Source organism: Lissotriton helveticus, chromosome 3_1 (genome assembly GCF_964261635.1).
Source record: "Lissotriton helveticus chromosome 3_1, aLisHel1.1, whole genome shotgun sequence".
NCBI classification, from domain to species: Eukaryota; Metazoa; Chordata; class Amphibia; order Caudata; family Salamandridae; genus Lissotriton; species Lissotriton helveticus.
Genome location: NC_136061.1, coordinates 1,816,508,597 through 1,816,527,532, shown reverse-complemented (window position 1 = coordinate 1,816,527,532; position 18,936 = coordinate 1,816,508,597). Strand labels below are relative to the sequence as shown.

General features: G+C 53.4%; 1 protein-coding gene across 1 annotated transcript in view; it reads left to right on the top strand.

Moving 5' to 3' along the window:
• TSPAN32 (tetraspanin 32) overlaps positions 1-18,356 on the top strand; it is a 526,327-nt gene extending 507,971 nt beyond the window's left edge. Inside the window, exon 12 of the mRNA XM_078682734.1 lies at positions 18,042-18,356. Coding sequence (XP_078538860.1) covers positions 18,042-18,137 — 96 coding nt within the window. The 3' untranslated portion in view covers positions 18,138-18,356. The remainder of the gene's footprint in view (positions 1-18,041) is intronic.
• Positions 18,357-18,936: the final 580 nt, after the last annotated feature.

Genomic DNA, 18,936 nt, shown 5'->3' with positions numbered 1-18,936 from the left:
GTACCCACACCCCCGATTAACAGGAAGAAGTCTAGGTAGTGAGTCACTCCATCAGTCCCGTAGGCCCAGGAAAGGGCCCACTGGAGGAAGGAGCTGAAGGCCTCAAAGAACGTGCAGGACACCGCGCAGCCCATGGGCATGCTGTGATCAAAGAAAAACTCGCCCTGCCTTTTGAAACCTAGGAGGTGCTGGCTAGCAGGGTGAACTGAGAGTAGGTGGAAGGCAGACTCAATGTCCGTCTTGGCCAGCTATGCCCCTTTCCCTGCTCTCCTGACCATGTCCACTGCCATGTCTAGGGAGCAGTAGGAGACTGTACAAGACCCCTCCTGTAACCAGTGGTTCACCGAGTCGCTCTCAGGGTTTTACAGGTGGTGGATCAAACTGTAAGCCTCAAGCTGCTTCTTGGGGACCACCCCCAGTGGGGAGATAAGGAAATGCTCCAGGAGGGGGGGGTGCCTGAAGGGACCCGCTACCCTGCCCAGGGCCACCTCCTTCCGGACCTTCTCCCTTACTACACCCGGCAGGTCTCTGGTTGACTTGACAAGGGGCCCTGGTAAGTAATCCTAAACCCTTCTATGAAGCCCTGGGCCAGAAGCAGTCTGTATTTGTGGATGGGATAGGACCTGAGCAGGGGGAGGATGTTCTGTAAAATGATGGGGGTGGGCCCTTTGACATTAGAGGTTGGCAGGCTTGCGCTCACCAGCATGGGGGGGTGAGCGGGGTGGGAAAGGGGGATGGGGATGGGGTTGGTTGACAATTTGCAGGCGGTTCTGCTTCCTCTCTGTTACTGGTTATCTTGTATGCCAGTGTAAGGCGGGGGCTAGACACAGCCGGGTGCGGGGCCCCACACTTGCTGCAGCTGTGGGCAAACTTGCAGGCCTTACCCCAGGAGCAGGACCCTACGTTAATCAGCCTGCAGGTACCGGAATTAAATTTCCTGCTCCCTTGCTTCTGACCCCTTCCCTGGCTCCCTCGAAAAGGCTGTTTGAACGGGCACTTCCCAGCCTGCTTGGTCCCTTTCTGAGTATCCCAATCTTTCTGAGTCTTGCTCGCCCCCTCTTTTTGCTCCGCTGTGAATTTACACATGTGTTGCACCTGGAGCTGGGTCTCTTTTTGGTTCCACCCTAACTCCGGGCATATGGCCATCCTTTTGCGGAAATCTTGGTCGTAGTCGAACTAACCGACCCCTCCAGTCGATTTAGCCTCCTGCTATTTGGTGTGTGAATACTGCATTAAAGCCTCCCCTTGCTCCGAATACTTTCCATAATTACTGCTGACAGTATGGTGAATGCCTCAACCCAGTTCTCAATTGTTTTCTCGGGCCAGCGTTGGTATCTCACCTTCATCTCCTCCTCTTTCCCCCCCATCTTCCTAGGGTCTGCCCCTGCTGCCCCATGCATGAGTAACTTCAGGATATCAACGTACTCACGTCTCCATATGCCTTCTTTGGTCTCCTGGGGCACTTACCACAACGCCCTGAGGCTAAGGGTGCCACGGTGACGAGTGGCCGGGGTCCCACTGCTGCCTTGAGGGGTTCAGTGGGGGAGAAGATGGTGCAGCAATGGAGGCGCCGATGCCATGGAGTCTAGCCGCGTCTAAAATTGCCCCATCAACATCAGCATATTGTCCATCACCTTACCCATTTGCACAAAGTTCTCGATCCCTGCAGTAGTGTTCGGTAAGGCTGCCGGCCCCCCAGTGGGTTCTGGTTCTCGCTGGGTGGTCACTACCCTGGCTTTCACCGGGGGCATGTCCATGGGGAAGTCCTGGTTGGTGGGCTTGCATACCCTCTTGGAACTGAGGGGTCCCTGCTCAACGAGGCCCGTCTGAGTCTCAGGTAGAATGTCGGCCACTACCCTGGAATCCTCCTGCCGTCTAGCGTCGCGGAAACCTTGAGCCCATTCCGGTCCTTTAGCTTTGGCCATGGCCATGAAGTTTTCGCATAGTCCCTCGTGCGACATGCTGGGCTGGGACTCCTCTAGACAGCTGATTTGTGAGAACAGTGGGGCGGGGGTTCCCTGGCTGTCCATGGCTCCGGATTGTCGAGCACACTGTCAATGCGTGCCCTGGGGGGAGAGAAGAACATAAATGCTTGTCCCGCCCTGCCCACTGGGTGTCACCATACCGCTGGGCCACCGAGCGGCTAGCTTCCCCTTCCCTCCCGCATGTCCAACCCGTTCATCCCCTGTTACTTACTTCAATTCTTCATTCTTTGTACCCTAAAGTCCTGAACAGACGCTGGAAGAACAGATCGGAGCGGAGGGAAGTCTGCGCGCTTGAGGGGCAATACTACACAACAATTTCAGATTCCGAGCCTTGCGTGGCCCGGTGGTCCCTGTCCACCCTCCTGATCGGGGCTTTGGCGAGTTGTCCTTAACCTTGTGAGAGAATTGGGAAGGTTAAGTCCCTGCGGTTGCCACTACAGTGCCCCCTAGTTTCGGCACTCCCTTGCCTAAATGTAAAGGCTGTGTCTCCAATCCACCCTTGATGTCCCCCCCACAACAGGCTCCTCCCACTCAGTTTGTCATCCCAAAATACCTCTGTGCGTCTGCCGCCCTGTCCCGCTTCCTGCCTGCCTTCGGCTGTTAGCCTGCCCTTGCAGCCTCCACTCGCTGCACTTGACGATAGTCTCGGGGGTGGCAAAGACAGCATGTATTGTTAGGCATTGACAACATCCTGGACTAGCTCTTGCGTCACATTAAACAATCAAACAATGCTGCGCCACATAAACCTGTATGACACATAACATCATGGAGGTGTGATGGCACGATTTCGCCCTGCTTTGCCAAGCTGGAGAAGCACCCAAATATTGGTGGGGGGGTGTACACCTGGTGGCAGCAGTATTACATTAATCCCCACGTTTTATGTAGTTGGTGGTGCTAAGGTTATTAGGCTACATTTTAACATATACATAATTTCAAATCCTAATTAACAGCAAAATAGATAGTAATTATTAATGCTTGTGCTGCTGTTGACAAACATTGTTAACACTAACCGGTTTGCTTGTTGGCGGGTATGTTTATTGTGCTATATGTCTGCCTATCGTAACAGAATACTCACAGGCGTATACATACTAGTTGTTTATTTAATTTACTCCCAAGGAGGGGTCTTCCGAGGTATTACACATTAAGCAATTCAGCACAGATTGAACTCCAAATTGTTTGGAGGAGCAACCCCTGCTAAATCCGACCTTGCATACCGCAACGAGACCCCTCGCATCCTGTACAGCAACGCACTGCCGGGTCATCGAGCGTTGGGAGAACCTCTGTGTAAATGCTGTATATATTCGGACCCAAAGAGCCCAGGACGAGGGCCCGGGGACGCTGACTGCTGGCATTCTAAGCAGCGCCGTAATTGCAGTTAGTGATGCCAAGTTTTGGTCGACTGGGACACTAATAACGTGGGCCGCGCCGTCATTACCTATAGTACTTTTATCGTTACGCCGCCCCGACAGCAACCTGCACATTACAAAAGACACAAACACAGTGATGTTTGGAAAAAGGAGTTGCAGGTTTATTTGTAACACTAGTAAAAGGTGGGTTAACTTACAGGCGATCCCTTTCCGCCCCGCAACCCCTAGTTGCTGGGCACCTGAAGTTTAGCCAAAATTCTCCAGCGGCCATAGCCCGGTGATGTGCCCTGGGAGCACTTACACTCCCACTGGTGAACCTAACGTCCACCATAACTCTGCCCACTGAACAAGGGAGAGTGACTCACACCTTCTCCAGCCTGGTGGAGCTAAATATGGCAAGTCCCCGGTTGCTCATGTTTACAACCGCCCTAAGGACTAACGGGGCGCCGTCGTACTACAAGTTCCCAAGAAGGACCCCTTAGAGCATGTATGACTTATGCACGCGTGTACTTATCCTGGAGGCTTCAGTTCCTGTTCCTGCGCCTTCCTGTTGTGGGATCGCCCTGTAACTCCTCCTGCAACATAAGACAAATGTTATGACAGTCCCCCCCACTTCACACCCTTACTCCGGGTGAGCGGTAGGGAGGGGAATCGATGTAAGGGAGGTGGATCCTAGCCCTGGAGGGAGAGGGATGGGGGGGGAGGCTACCTATGAGCCTAGCAATTGGAGGCCTAGAGGCAACCTGTCTTCCGTGACCTGCCTGGCGGGGGGAGCAGCGGCAAAGAGGTCGCAGGTGAGGAGGGGGAGCCCTTTATACCTGGAACCCACGCCCCTTCACCGGCGGCCTGCCCGCGCCGCCCCCAGGGTCCTGCTGCCTGGCTCTCTCAAGGGTACTACGAGGGGCTGCCCTCCTACGGGGTCCCTTGCAGGGACCACGGGCATCCTGCATAGTACTTTTATCATTACGCCGCCCCAGAGAGCAACCCGCACATTACAAAAGACACAAACACAGTGATGTTTGGAAAAAGGAGTTGCAGGTTTATTTGTAACACAAATAAAAGGTAGGTTAACTTACAGGCGATCCCTATCCGCCCCGCAACCCCTAGTTGCTGGGCACCTGAAGTTTAGCCAAAATTCACCAGCGGCCATAGCCCGGTGATGTACCCTGGGAGCACTTACACTCCCACCGGTGAACCTAACGTCCACCATAACTCCGCCCACTGAACAAGGGAGAGTGACTCACACCTTCTCCAGCCTGGCGGAGCTAAATATGGCAAGCCCCCGGTTGCTCAGGTTTACAACCGCCCTAAGGACTAACGGGGCGCCGTCGTACTCCAAGTTCCCAAGAAGGACCCCATAGAGCATATATGACGTATGCACGCGTGTGCTTATCCTGAAGGCTTCAGTTCCTGTTCCTGCGCCTTCCTGTTGTGGGATCGCCCTATAACTCCTCCACAGCCCTGGGTGTGGCTGCTGCTGCACCCAGAGCCCCCACCACTATTTCTACCTACAACCGTCTACTTCTAGCGCTTCCCCTAGGTCTAGCAAGAATATCACCATGCCTACCTTGGACCAGTGAACCCCGTCCGAATCCCAGCAACCTATAGATTTCGCATGCAGCAGGCCGTGTCTAATAAAACCCAACCCCCGCATTTACGTAAATTTCCTCATGGCCGCGTTTACTCGCCTGCGGGCTACTTCCAGTGCTTCTTGCGATCTAGCTCCGTGCCATATGGGTCTAGGTGTTATCTCTGACCACCAGATGCCGCAAGGGCCCAGCTCGCTGCTTAATGTGCTTAAGTCTACCCTCATTTCCTGCAACAGGCGCCTCTTCCCTACCGTTGCTAAATCATTCCCCCCAGGTGCACCACTAAGATGTTGGGCCGTGCTCTACCATTCTTTAAAGTTCTGCGCAGTGTTCCTACTAGATCAGCCCAGTGCATTCCCGGCACTCCAACCCAGGATATAATGGTGTTGCTGAAACCATATTTCCACGGAACTGCTTTCACCCATCTTGCAGTTCTTGCGACATAGGAGTGCCCCATCACCCACACATTTGTGCCTGAAATAAAACACAGTGATTGGCAAACTTAGTTTATTCCACACCTCACACAAATTACAGACGCCCTTTTCGGCGGCGCATATTCATATCAACATTTTGTCCTGTCTAACTGATCCCTGCATTGCTCCCGGTGAAGGGGTGAATCACACTTACTGGCCGTACATATGTTTTGTAGCAGTTTTTGTTCCACCGCCCCACCTTCTCGAACCCGGCCGACACCGCACAGGGGTAGCGCTACACTCACCGTCAGTCAGTAATCCGCCAGAACCAGAGTCATCACGCGGCGTTGGGGATCGAATCAATGTAAGGGAGGTGGATCCTAGCCCTGGAGGGAGAGGGAGGGGGGGCTACCTATGGGCCTAGTAATTGGAGGCCTGGAGGCAACCTGCCTTCCGTGACCTGCCTGGCAGGGGGAGCAGCGGCAATGAGGACGCAGGTGAGGAGGGGGAGCCCTTTATACCTGGAACCCACGCCCCTTCACCGGCGGCCTGCCCGCGCCGCCCCCAGGGTCCTGCTGCCCGGCTCCCTCAAAGGTACTACGAGGGACTGCCCTCCTACGGGGTCCCCTGCAGGGACCACAGGCATCCTGCATTACTCTCCCTAACATGCCGTTCCCCCTGCCACGCTGGGTAACATCATCCCACGTAAACACAAGGGAGAGTGACGCCGAAGAGCCCCAAAACACAGCATTGAGGGAGGCCATCCTCTATTCCGCTGGCACTGGGCAGGAGGCGCCCCCCCCTTTCCGTCCGCATGGCCTCTGCCCCCACATTAAGTAAAGCCAACAAAGTCCATACCACTATCCCGGGGCCCTGGCTGTCCCACAGCAGGCTGTCCCAGCATCCCCAAAAACCCCGTTGGGCCCAGGCACACCCAGGCCGCAGTCCCCATACCTGGCGCTCTTTTTGCCCCAAATCTCCGGGAAAACAGTACATCAATGTGGCGGCCGCTGGCCCTGGCCTGCCCCCAACTCCCGCATCATCAATCTTAAGCAACGGCGGTGATCTCATCAACCTTAACTTAGTACCTACGGGACTGCCTCAACCCCATACCGGCAAACCACGCGGTCGGGACCACCGGGTCCCTTCAAGGGGAAACAAAAGGAAGGAGGCTGCTCGTGGCACATACTGGCCCCTCTTGGCTACACCACTGAGGGATCCAGCTCCTACCCTAGGGCCACGCTTCCACTCACAGATGCGAGCACCGCATGGACTCCCTTGCATACGAACTCGCCACTCCCGTGCTGTCCCAAGGTAACTTGATAACAGCCGCCCGGGCACCTTGCTTGGGAGCGGAGAGAGGTGGGGGAGGTAGAAGGGGCATTTAAGCCGTGTTGGGAAGGAACTGGAGAGGAGCGAACACTCTTCTGCCTGACGCTGGCTGTGCAGGCCTGTTCAGCTGCTGCTTGGGACATGGACACCCACTCTGTCCTGCCCCCGGGTCCCAACCCTCACAGGTACCGCACAAGCGGACTGCTCACAGGGGCTGGACCAGGAACTTGGAACAGTGGACGGGATGGCGCTGCTGGCCTCGGGAGCTGCTCCACATCCCCCCACCAGCCCAACTGCATCCCTGGCAAAGGCCGGGCAATTGTCGCCAGGTGCATTGGCGCCCCTTGCAGTAAGCACAGGAGCCCGCACTGACCCATGGCCATTCCGTGCAGTCTCCGATTGCACGTTTGAGCCCCAGAGGTTGGGGGAGCCCAGGAGGCGACGCGCTCTCACTGGCCTTAAATGCTCAGCCCACCGCGCCTCTGGTGGCTTTGGACAAGCGCAAGAAACATAAATGCTCACACTCCTTCTCTACAAGCGGGCCGTGTCACCCCCCACAGAGCTAAGCCCAGCATGGGCAGCACGAGGAGGAACCTCAACCAGCCCCCCCTGACCCCCATGCGCACTCACACCGCAAAGCCCCGCACTGCCCCCGAGGGGCATACGCTTTCCTAGGGCAAAAGTGCCTTCAAAGAGCTCTCACCCCACCCATGGCAGACCGTGCCATGGCCTCTGTACAACCTGGGACTGTCCCAGGTGTAGAGAGCCACCTTCTGGCAGTTCTTACACGCATCCCCACACCCCCGGGGCGGGCTCGCTCCGGGTATAAATAAACAGGGCGGAAGACCGCTCGGGGTCTTTCCGGCATAGTGTGAACTGGTGTCCGTGTGCTTTTATCTTACCGCCGAGACCGCACGTGGCAGGCCCTGTCCTGGCCCACCACATTGGCGACGAGGCCGGTCCGAGCACACGCGTGCCCGATCGTGCCCTCACCATGCAGCGTCGGAGCCGCAGAGCCCACCTGCATCGCTCCAGAGCCGGGCCGCTACTCACTCCCCGCCCGCGCTCAGGCTCGAGGCCCGCCCACGCGTCTCCCCGTTGGGAGCACCTTCAGCTGGCGGGGCCTCGCCGGGTGTCCTCCTCTGCCGTGGGTGAGTTGTCGCTGCCCCCCCCTTTCCTCGCACTACACCCAGCAACCCGCTTGGCCCTGCACGCGCCTCCTACGGGGAGCAGGCCGCTCAGTCCGGGCCTGAAGGGGAGGGGCGAGGAAGAGCGCGTGGAGCGCAAAGCATCTTGGCCTTACAGGCGTGCGAAGCGAGTTCGCCCCCCGCTCGGCAACCTGCAGCGACGCCCCTGGGGCCATCTTCGACGTCACTCTGCCACACACAGCCGTAGTCAAGCATTGGCAAAGACAAGAGGCCTCCTCAACTCCACGGGCCACGGGCGCCTCCCTGTGTGGCTCGTTCCTCGGTTCCAGAGGCCAGACCACTCACAAAAGGCAGTGACCCCTCCACCACACGGCAGGCATGGACATTTTCCCGCGTCGCTTGAGGGAATAGAGCGCTTGCGGGGCGATTTCCTGTTCCCCACCCCTGCACCTGCCGATCCAGCACGTGGAGAGAGGGCACACCTTACAGCGCGGAGAAGCGCGTGCTGCCACGAGGCCGTGGTTGGACGGACGCCACTAGACTTTTCGGGCTGGCAGATCGTGCAGCAGCGCCAGGAGAGGCTAGACCATGTCGAACCCTGCACCGGGGTCAGGCCACGCAGGCGGTGGCCAGGACCAGGCCGCACCACTACCACCCGGCCAGGCTGGAGGAGCCCAGGGTCAAGCAGTGGTGATTGCTCCACAACCGCACAGCCACGCGCACACGGGCGTGGCGCCCATTCCCCCGTTCAGCGAAACGGCTGATCCCGCAACGGCAGCGCCGAGGTGGAAGGTCTGGCTTGGGAGGCTTAACCTCTACTTCAAAGGCACTCGAGAGACCGACGGGACGGCCAAGAGGTTCCTCCTCATCCTGTATGGAGGTCCAGAAATCTACGACCTTTTCGAAACGCTCCCCAACACTGGGCCAGACGACGACTACGATGCAGCGGTCACCGCGCTTAACACCCATTTCGACCCCCAACTCAAAAATAACTTCGAGAAGTTCAAATTTAAAAGGGCGTAGCAAACAGAGTCCGAATCTGTAGACATGTACTATGCGAGACTGCGCCGGCTGGCCAGCACCTGCCCATTCACTAACCCAAGAGAAGAGATTAGAGATCAGATCATAGTGGGGTGTCGATCAAAACTACTGAGAAAACTCATTCTCCGGCAACCTGGAATATCGCTAAATGAAATCTTGATTCTAGACCGTTCACACGAGCTGTCTGACGCAAGGGCGGAGGAAATGGAGATTGCTTTGCGCTCACCGATAGCCACGCCTGCAGCAGCCAAGACAACCCCGATCAAGGAAGAAAGAGTTGATGCGATCCAAAGGAGGCCCCCGTCCGGTCGCCAGCAACATGTGCCCACCCGTGGTACGCAGTGCGCCTATTGCGGAGAAGATCACCCGGCGACGGCGACATGCGGGGCAAAAGGGAAAACGTGCCTGAAATGCGGCCGACTAAACCACTTTGCAGCAGTTTGCCAGGGCGGAAGATACAGACTGAACGCCCCCAGGTACCGTGCAACTTATGGACCCAGACACCTGTCGCAGCGCGTCCGACAGTTGTCACTAGAACAAGAACTGCCGCCCCCCGACAGTCAAGCCCAGGAAAGGTGGCCACGGTACGAAGACGACGACGATGAGGAAGTGTACGTCATCTCATACGTCAGCAGAGTGTCCACGAAGAGGAGACCGCCGCCCATGTGCTCCGTCCCCATCGAGCAAGATAACAACGAGGGTTTGGCTTTAAGCACAGTAAGGCTGCGCCAAAAATAGAGTGAACAAAACTGGTTGCCAGTACTGTGCAACAAATTGACCTATCTCACATAAATGAGCAAGCAATCGCTCATCTAAAAAGACCACTCTTTCAGTCACTTGTCTTGTGAAAATATATCAATTTATTAAATTTTTATTTCAAAATTCATGATTTATTTTCTATTTTTGTATTTTAATTTGTTTTTTATCGATCTACATTGGGCTAAGTGAACATTTAAGGAATATGATACAGTGGAGGAGGGTAATTTAGATGCTTATCTCTAGGGAAACAATCTCACAAAGACATAAGACATTGTGATGGACAACATAAATTGACATAAAACGTTAGACACACATGAATAGCAGGTATGGGAGAGGAATTGGGAATGGGATTGGTTGGGGAAATCAGGGATGTTAATGAGTTTTTTGTGGGTTTTTTTATTGAGCAAGAGAACTTGTTACTCAGTTCTTCGGAGAAAGGCTATTTGCTAGTCCTAATTCTGATTCCAGTTGAAGCCTAATACATTCAATGAAGGTTCAACATTTCTGTAACCTTATCATAATGTAGACCATCAATATTTTATAAATTTACAATCAAATTTTGAAATGGAAAAACGAGGATTGGTCTAGGTACTAAAAAAATACAATAATTAAACACCACAAATAACAAAAATCGGTCGACGCGTTTCGAATCCTTTGAGGATCGAAGGATTCTCATCAGGACCACACACAATGAATCTGTAAGACACAAATTTAATAGCATACTGTCAGTCTTTTGCCAAGAGACACTCTCAACTTTTATTCGGTCCAACACACACTCTCTTTGATTTACCTGTGTCACTTGCAAAGGTTGGGGCTTGGTTGACTGTGAATCAAAACAGGGGAGAGCCTATGTTACATCTGGGATAAACTTCCGGGCTGTTGTGATTGTAAGTCTGAAGGAGTATTTTAAATTTTGTACTCACATCCCCATCGAGGGCACGGAAGTGAGAGCCCTCATAGACACGGGGGCGTCCGTCAATGTTATGGACTAGAGCAATACGAACAAATGTCACCTAAGCCCGCTCTTACACCTTCCAGCGCACGTATCTACACTTATGGGGGTACAGACCCATTACCATTGCGTGGAGTAATCAGCACCACCGTCGTAAATGGAGAATACTCGACGGAAGCACGTTTTCACATCACAGAAGGGAAGAAGAGCACTCTTCTAAGCTGCCACACGGCGGAGGACCTGGGGCTCGTATTCTTTGCGAATCAAGTGCACCAGTCACATGCGGACAGTCTGCTGCAGGAGTTCCCCGCACTATTCAAAGGCTTGGGAAAACTCAAAGGGAAGAAATTTCGTCTACACATAGACACCTCTGTGCGCCCCGTAGCCCTCCGGCACAGGCGAGTGCCGTTCAACCTCCGGCCCCAAGTAGAGGAAGAACTTAAAAAGCTAGAAGATCTCGGGGTAATAGAAAAAGTGTCAGGTCCGACCCCCTGGGTATCCCCACTGGTCGTGGCACCAAAACCGAAACAACCAGGGGCAATCAGGCTGTGCGTTGACCTGAGACTCCCCAACGCAGCCGTAAAGAGAGAGAGGCACATTACCCCAACCATGGACGACATTGTGGCCGACCTGAACGGGGCGAAATGGTTCTCGAAGCTGGACCTCAACTCGGGGTACCATCAACTCGAACTGGAGCCGGAGAGCCGCTATATAACCACATTCTCGACCCACTTGGGGCTACGAAGGTACCGGCGGCTGAGCTTTGGTGTGTTCTCAGCGGCTGAGGTGTCCCAAAACGCCATACGTGAGGTGTTGTCAGGTCTGAGCGGGGTGATCAACCTCAGTGACGATATCCTCGTCTACTCCAACACCCTCGAGGAGCATCATGCCCATTTGAGAGCGACGTTACAAAGGCTGGCAGAAAGTGGATTGACCCTGCATCGGTCAAAATGTTCATTCTACCAAGAATCCATTGACTTTTTCGGGTATACATTCACCCGAGACGGGCTGAAAGTTGACCCCAAGAAGGCAACCAGGACTGCAAGCACTCCGCAGACTCCCACGGAAGCGCGGAGTTTCCTAGGCATGGCCACTTATTGCGGCCGTTTCATCCTCAAGCTGGCGGCTCTGGCGGAACCCCTAAGAACACTCACTCGGCAAGACCACAAGTGGGAGTGGACAGTGGTAGCCAACAAGGCGTTCCAAGACATTAAAGCAAGCCTTCTTGACAAAACAGTGATGGCATACTTCCAGCCGCGCCGTAAAACAGAACTGATCGTAGATGCCAGCCCGGTAGGTCTGGGGCGGTACTTCTACAGGAATACGGCATGGAAGAATGGAAGCCGGTAGCCTATGCGAGCAAGGCCCTGACTGACACAGAAACCCAGTACGCCCAGATCGAGCGCGAGGCACTGGCGATAAAATGGTTGTGCCAACACTTCCACCTATACTTGTGTGGCCAAGAGCTCAGCGTGGTAACGGATCATAAGCCTCTACTACCTGTTTACAGGATCATCCCGACTAGCCCCCCCACGGATAGAACGCTGGGCAGTCCAGCTGCAGGGGTACAACTTCAAGATTCTGTTCAGACCAGGAGCACACAACCGCCGACTACCTGTCCCGGCACCCGGATGTCACCAAGCCGGCCCACCCCCTCGAAGACGGACCAGGAGGGGAAGAATTTGTTCACATGATCTCACAAGCCGCGTGCCCGGACACGATGACGCTGAAAGAGATTGGAGAAGCCACAGCGCAGGACGAAACATTGTCTCGCGTCGGACACGCTCTAGAAGGCAATCGCTGGGCTCATTTCCTGGATGGGGCCCGGAGCCTTCGACCGGAGGTCAGCCACTCGCGGCAGCAACTGTGGCAAGTCAGGAGCGAGCTGAGTGTGAGTGATGAAGGGGTCATCCTCAGAGGACACTAGATTGTAGTGCCGGAGAGTCTTCAGCGTCAGATGCTGGCAATAGCACACGTCGGTCATCAAGGGATGGCCAAACCCAAGGCCCGTCTGAGATGCAAGGTTTGGTTCCCAGCCATGGACAGCATGGTAGACGAGATGGTACGATCCTGCCACGCCTGCACCATCACCGGCGGGGACCCCGCGCCGGCACCGGTGATAACGGAGGAGGCCCCCCAGACGCCGTGGACACATCTCAGTATCGACTTTGGGAGTTTCCCGGACGGCCGGCACACGCTCGTGCTAGTTGATTCGTTCTCCAAATTCCCAGTGGTAGAGGTCATACCCTCAATTGCGTTCCCCCAAGTCAAGAAGGCTCTGAACCGCATCTTCACCACCATGGGGCTCCCAGAGGAGATCAAGTCCGACAATGGACCACCTTTCCAAGGAAGAGAGTTTCAAATCTACCTTGAGAACCTCCGAATCACACACAGGAAGATTACTCCGCTTTGGCCCCAGGCAAACGGGGATGTAGAAAGACTGATGAGGACACTCAACCGAGCTCTAAGGATTGCTGTGGACAGCGGGGAGGACCCTGAAGCAGCCCTTGACCAGTTCCTAGGTGCCTATCGTCAGACGCCACATAGCACCACCAAATGTGCACTGCGCATGTGTTGTTCAAGAGAGCACCTCGGGACGGCATCCCTACCGACCACACATGGACCCCCGGGGTATGGGACGGAGAGGCCATCCAAGCTCGGAGGAGAGCCACGAATCAAAAAGCGAGTGAAGCACAGCATGCCCAACCGCCAACGCTACAAGAAGGAGACACTGTGATGATTCGGGATCGACACCCAGGTTGGAAGTTTCGGACTCCCTATGAGCTGGAGACATGGACAGTAGACAAGATTCAGGGGACCATGGTCACTGTCAGGCGAGGTGGACAGGTGGTAACCCGTAACGTATCATGTTTCAAGAAAACGGCTGGGCCGGACAGATTCCCGCCAACGTCAGGAGACCAGGAGGATATAGAGGACCTCGGTCTGGACTTTGGGGAGTCATTCTCAAGATCACCACCGTCAGGACAACACGGAGGGAGCTCACTTGGAGCGGCTCATCAGGACACCGGCGTCAGCGCCAACCATCAGGGCCCTGCTTCGAGTGGTGAGAGTGCGGAGGCAACCCCGGCTGGGGTTGCGGTCTCCCCAATGGTCCGGAGCCAGCGGTACAACTTGCGACCCAACCCGGGTCCGAGCCAGAGACTAAGAGACTTTGCATGGACATCACCCTGACGGCATGCATGCCTGAAGGAGCAGACTAAATTGAAGGAGGGATGTAGAGAGCCACCCGGGCTTCTCTATACTTTGTAGCAGTTCTTACACGCATCCCCACACCCCCGGGGCGGGCTCGCTCCGGGGTATAAATAAACAGGGCGGAAGACCGCTCGGGGTCTTTCCGGCATAGTGTGAACTGGTGTCCGTGTGCTTTTATCTTACAGCCCACACCGCACGTGGCAGGCCCTGTCCTGGCCCACCACACCAGGGACTGAGCGGAGGGGGTGGCTGTGCTGCACTCACCGTGAATGATGTCACGTGGGAGCGCACGAGGCACGAACATGCCCAAGGATAACGATGACGAGATGATAGGCGGCACACGACCCTCTCGACGGCGAGGCTGGCAAACAGAGGCCGCCAGGAGGGGCAGGGAAGGTATATATGCCCTCCCCCACCTGGCGCACCGGAAGGATGCCACAGTGGCGATCTGTCTGCTGGGCTCCCGCAGGAAGCCCTCCAACAACTAGAGCGGCTGTGGGTGGTGCTGAAATGGCACCAAAGGGCCGCCCTGCTGGATTGGCCCCCTTTGGGGGCCACGGACAGCCGCAATCTGTTTAATGTATGGGTGCGAAATGTTCTGAGGAAGCAGAAACGGAGTCGAGCCACAGAAACAAATGGCTTTCTAGAGGCTGCATTAGTGGCATTTCACAGAAGGTACACACACAAACACTCGCTCTCTCTCAGTGCACCTTCCTGGTTACGTTGTTTTTCTCCTGTCCTCTTCACAGAACATGCTGCGCTGCAAAGTGAGACCAGTGAGGGGCCTGTTGTGTCGGGAACACTCGATCGCTGCTGATCAGGGTTGGATGCCAGACGCCGCAGCCTTGCTACTTGTGGCGCACACGCGCTCAATAATAACACGAATACTCAGTATAGATATTGCACGAGTGTGGCTGCTCTGGCGCTGTTCTTTGTTCCTGCAACTCTGGGATCATATTCACGTGGGACTTCTTTGCTTGTCCTTTGTTAGATCTGCACACTTTCATGAAGTGGTTCATTTTTCCACTTGCCGGGCACCTTCTACCTCTCGCTGGGCACTCTGATGGCCTGTGTGACGGCCCTCCACATTATCCACATGATCTGGCTTGTGGGCTTCTTGTTCTGTTTGGTGATCCTGTTGTTTTCAGAGTGATTACATTTACTGGCTCCGTTTTGATGGGAGCTTGGATAGCGGCCTCCATATGTGTAGCCCTTACTTTTGAAAGTTCTTTAGTTCTTCCCAAGGTAAGTATGTCTGCCAGTGATTTCCCTGACTCTTCCAGGATTCGCTTCCTCTATTTCTCCAAGGCACACCCCTGAATGACTTAGCCCCTGATCTCTTCTATCTCATCTCTGAAGCCGCAGGTGCTCGCTCTCTCCTTTAAACGCGTGTGGAAAGCATCTAGCGACTCTTCAGGCTTTTGTCTTGCTTGTCGGAATATGAAGCGTTCATAATCCTGGTTAGCCATGGGCTCAAAGTAGCCATTGAGGGCCGCAATGAGCGTGAGGTGTGTCTGTGGTGCTGCTTCCACAACTGATTTTGTTATCTTGTATATCACCTTCCCACCAAGATGTATTATCATGGCATGCTTTTGTTCATCTTCGACTTGAGTGGCCTCAAAGAAAAGGAGCACACCTTGGGGCTTGAGCCGATGGGGCGCCTTCTATCACAAATGGCTCTATCGCCGGGAACTGAGCCATGTTCTCTCAGCTGGTGTCTCTGACATGCTACCCTGGATATCGCTTGTTATGTCCGAGCTGCAGTGTGTGGGTATAAAGGCTGTAGCAGCACTTTGCACCGTCTCCCAGTCTGTTGCGTACTCCTGTTTAGGGAAGACTCTTGTCTCCTCTCACTGAACCTGATGCCAGAGCCCAAGTGATTCCCCTGCCGTACCTCTGGGCCATTCTACTTCCAGTGCTTTACTTCTCAGTGCAGCCCGTGGGACTAACTGTTCCTGCGGCACGAGCACCACACACGTGTAGACATGTGTGCGGCCGCCGCCTGATGTCTCGTGGTCTCTGTACCAGGCTCATCGCCAAATGTTGTGTCGGGGACACCCGATCACTGCTGATCAGGGTTGGGTACCAGACATTGCAGCATTGCTACTTGTGGCGCACACGCATGCAATAATAAAACGAGCACTCAGTATAGATGTTGCACGGTGCTCTCGTGTGGCGGCTCTGACGTCGTACGGATGCGCACCAATGTTTATTAACAAAACCAATTAACAGCACGTGCGCAGGGGAGGACACAGCTCACGCCCATCACCAAATCGTGCGGTGCGCGATACAACAGGGCCAAACTATATGAGCAGCATGTCAGCAGGAGAGTGTGTGTTTTAAGCAGGCTTGCCCCATGTAAAGGAAACATTGCTGGAGTTGCTTCTGTTTTCAGACACACCTCAGCAATGCACCACTTTTGCGCCTACAGATACGTCAGGAATACTGACGTATATGTAAATCCTTGCAATATGGAGCGCCGTACAGTAAATAAAGCGCATCCATGGTGTCGCAAGGAGCGCGCACTGTAAAGTGTTGCATCGCTGTTTTCACTCAGCGATGCAACATTTTTCATAAATAAGGCCCTAATCTCTATCTGCTCCTAATGGGAAATTACACTTAAAAGATATTTCAAGACAATAGCAATGTTACCCTACAGGAGAGATAGTCCTTCAATAGTGAAAAACGAAATTAGCACTATTTCACTATTAGTACAAGTAAAACAATACAGCACATATCCTACCTTTTAGATACACTGCACCCTGCCCATGGGGCTGCCTTGGACCTATCTTAGGGTGACTTATATGTAGTAAAGGAGAAGGTTTGGGGCTGGCAAGCGGGTGAACTTACCAGGTCGAAATGGCAGTTTAAAACTGCACACACAGAAACACTGTAGTCGCAGGTCTTAGACATGTTTGCAGGGCTACTCGTGTGGGTGGCACAATCAGTGCTCCAGGCCCATTAGTAGCGTTTGATTTACAGGCCTAAATGGCATTGGTCAGCCAGGTTGGTCAGGGTTTTATAAAAGCTCCAAGTATACAATTGTGTGATAAAATAAATGCCTGAAGGTAAAAACTATAAGCCAGATTGCCTATCCTGTATGCCATTGACTGGAGATACTACTGAAGACGTGTTGGATGACATAGTATGTGTTTTGGATGTTATGGATATTGTCCATGAGTATGGTAGGAGATTAACTGAGGTGTAGTGCCATGCTTCATATGTGATTGATGTGAGGTTATGAAATATATCAGGAGTAAATGAAATGAGGACTTAACATAAAAGTTTCCACTTAGGTTTCACTGATGCGTGGCATGATCATGATCTTTTTATTCCACCTGTATCACTGAGGAATATATTGATAAAAAATGCTCACAATGGACATTTAGGTGTAATAGGTGCCTCATAAGAAAAAATTACAATGGCCTTTTCAGGATCTTACAGGCAATTGCTATCTAATATGAGACACGTGAGTTGGTTGATAATTATTCAAAATGGATCTATTTTTCATTTGTTGAGTGTGCTAGCACCAAAAATGTATTTACATTTCTAACTAAGATTTTTATGTGGAGTCACCAAGGGAAGTGGTGGAGTTTGGTGGAGATGATACTTCTCCAAAAACATGGTGAATACTAAGTCTGCCAAACTTTCAGTCCGCCAACTTTACTATTAGTCGTGCAAACTACCATGTTTCCTCTGCTGCTTGTTGGGGATAAACCTTAGACTTAGGGCCCCATGGACACCAGGCCGTCAATATAAGTACCTCAGACCGTCTGTCCTATTTAGGGCGGTCTTTCTGATATACTTTTTTGCCTGTTAGGACCAACTAGGAAATATAAACTCCCGGTTTGGAAATGTATTTTTGAAAAACAAAAATCTTTGCTCAGCAAATGCATGAAACAGGCGATTACTCAGCAAGGCGGCTGTGCTGTCTGAGAAGCCACAGTGGCTCCTCTGAAGGTAGAGGTTCTGCCAGGCAGGCGAAATCTCTAAGCATGATGGGCCATCATCCATTGCTCGCCAAGCTCTAAAGAAGGACACCAATCTAGAAAACAGTAATGAAAAGGGCCAACAGTAATCACCGCGTGAAGACAGGAAATCCAGTAGGGCAGGGATATGGCCAGGCCAAGATAAGGTGTTTTATTGTGGAGGCAGTGAGTAGAGATGAGATTATCTTTGATTCTCGTCTCCTGCCCGAGCCATGGTGATTCACCTGTTTTCCCTTTCATCTTCCCTCTGTAGGTCTACGGCATGACTCTCACCTCCTTCCTCCTCTTCTACATTCGTATCGGCATCACCTGGGACCGGAAAGGCAAATACACCCTGGCACAGCACTAACAGCATGAAAGCCAAATACAGTCTGGTGGTGGCCTGCACATGTAATTGGTGGATCAGAGGAGGGGAGCAGGATTTTTTGGAGGTTAATGGCAACATGTACCTATTTGTCTCTCCACAAGAAGCTCTAACGACTTATCACTTCTCTGGAGCTCTCCCACTGTATGGATAAAGCTTTTTATTGATGGATGTATTTTAGAAAATAAACCTGTGAACATCCTTCATGAATGTCATGTGTAGATGCTTTCTGCTGACCACCTGCCCATAAAGGACCACATACATCACAACAGAAGTGTTCTTGCTGGGTTACAGAGACTCTGTGTACCATATTTCCTGCCAAAGTTCAGGCTAGATGATTTACACAGAGCAACACTGGATGTTAGGTAAGGTCTGAACTCTGTGGAGACAAGTACGGTTCCTCTATATGGGTGCACTGTGTGGGACGAACCGTGGTTTTGCTCATTGTAGATGGAACTGTGGCTTCTCTGTGAGGAAGCAAAGCATGGCTTCACTCTACAGGCCTGTCAGGCAGGACTCACCCTTGTGCAATGTACTGTGCTCTTCTCTGAGTAAGTGAAGTTTGGCTTTACTTATGGCTCAATTACGAGTTTGGTGGTCCACAGACCGCCAGACTCTTGGGAGCACAGCGGTCTCCCTCCCGCCCGTTTACAATTAGGGCAGTCGGACCACCAGTGCCCTGCCGCAGGTGCCAGGGTACCACTGTTCCCCTTGCGATGTTGTGGCGTTCAGGAGGCAACAACATGCTTGGCGGGACCGCTGCGGTCCTGCCAAGCATATTATG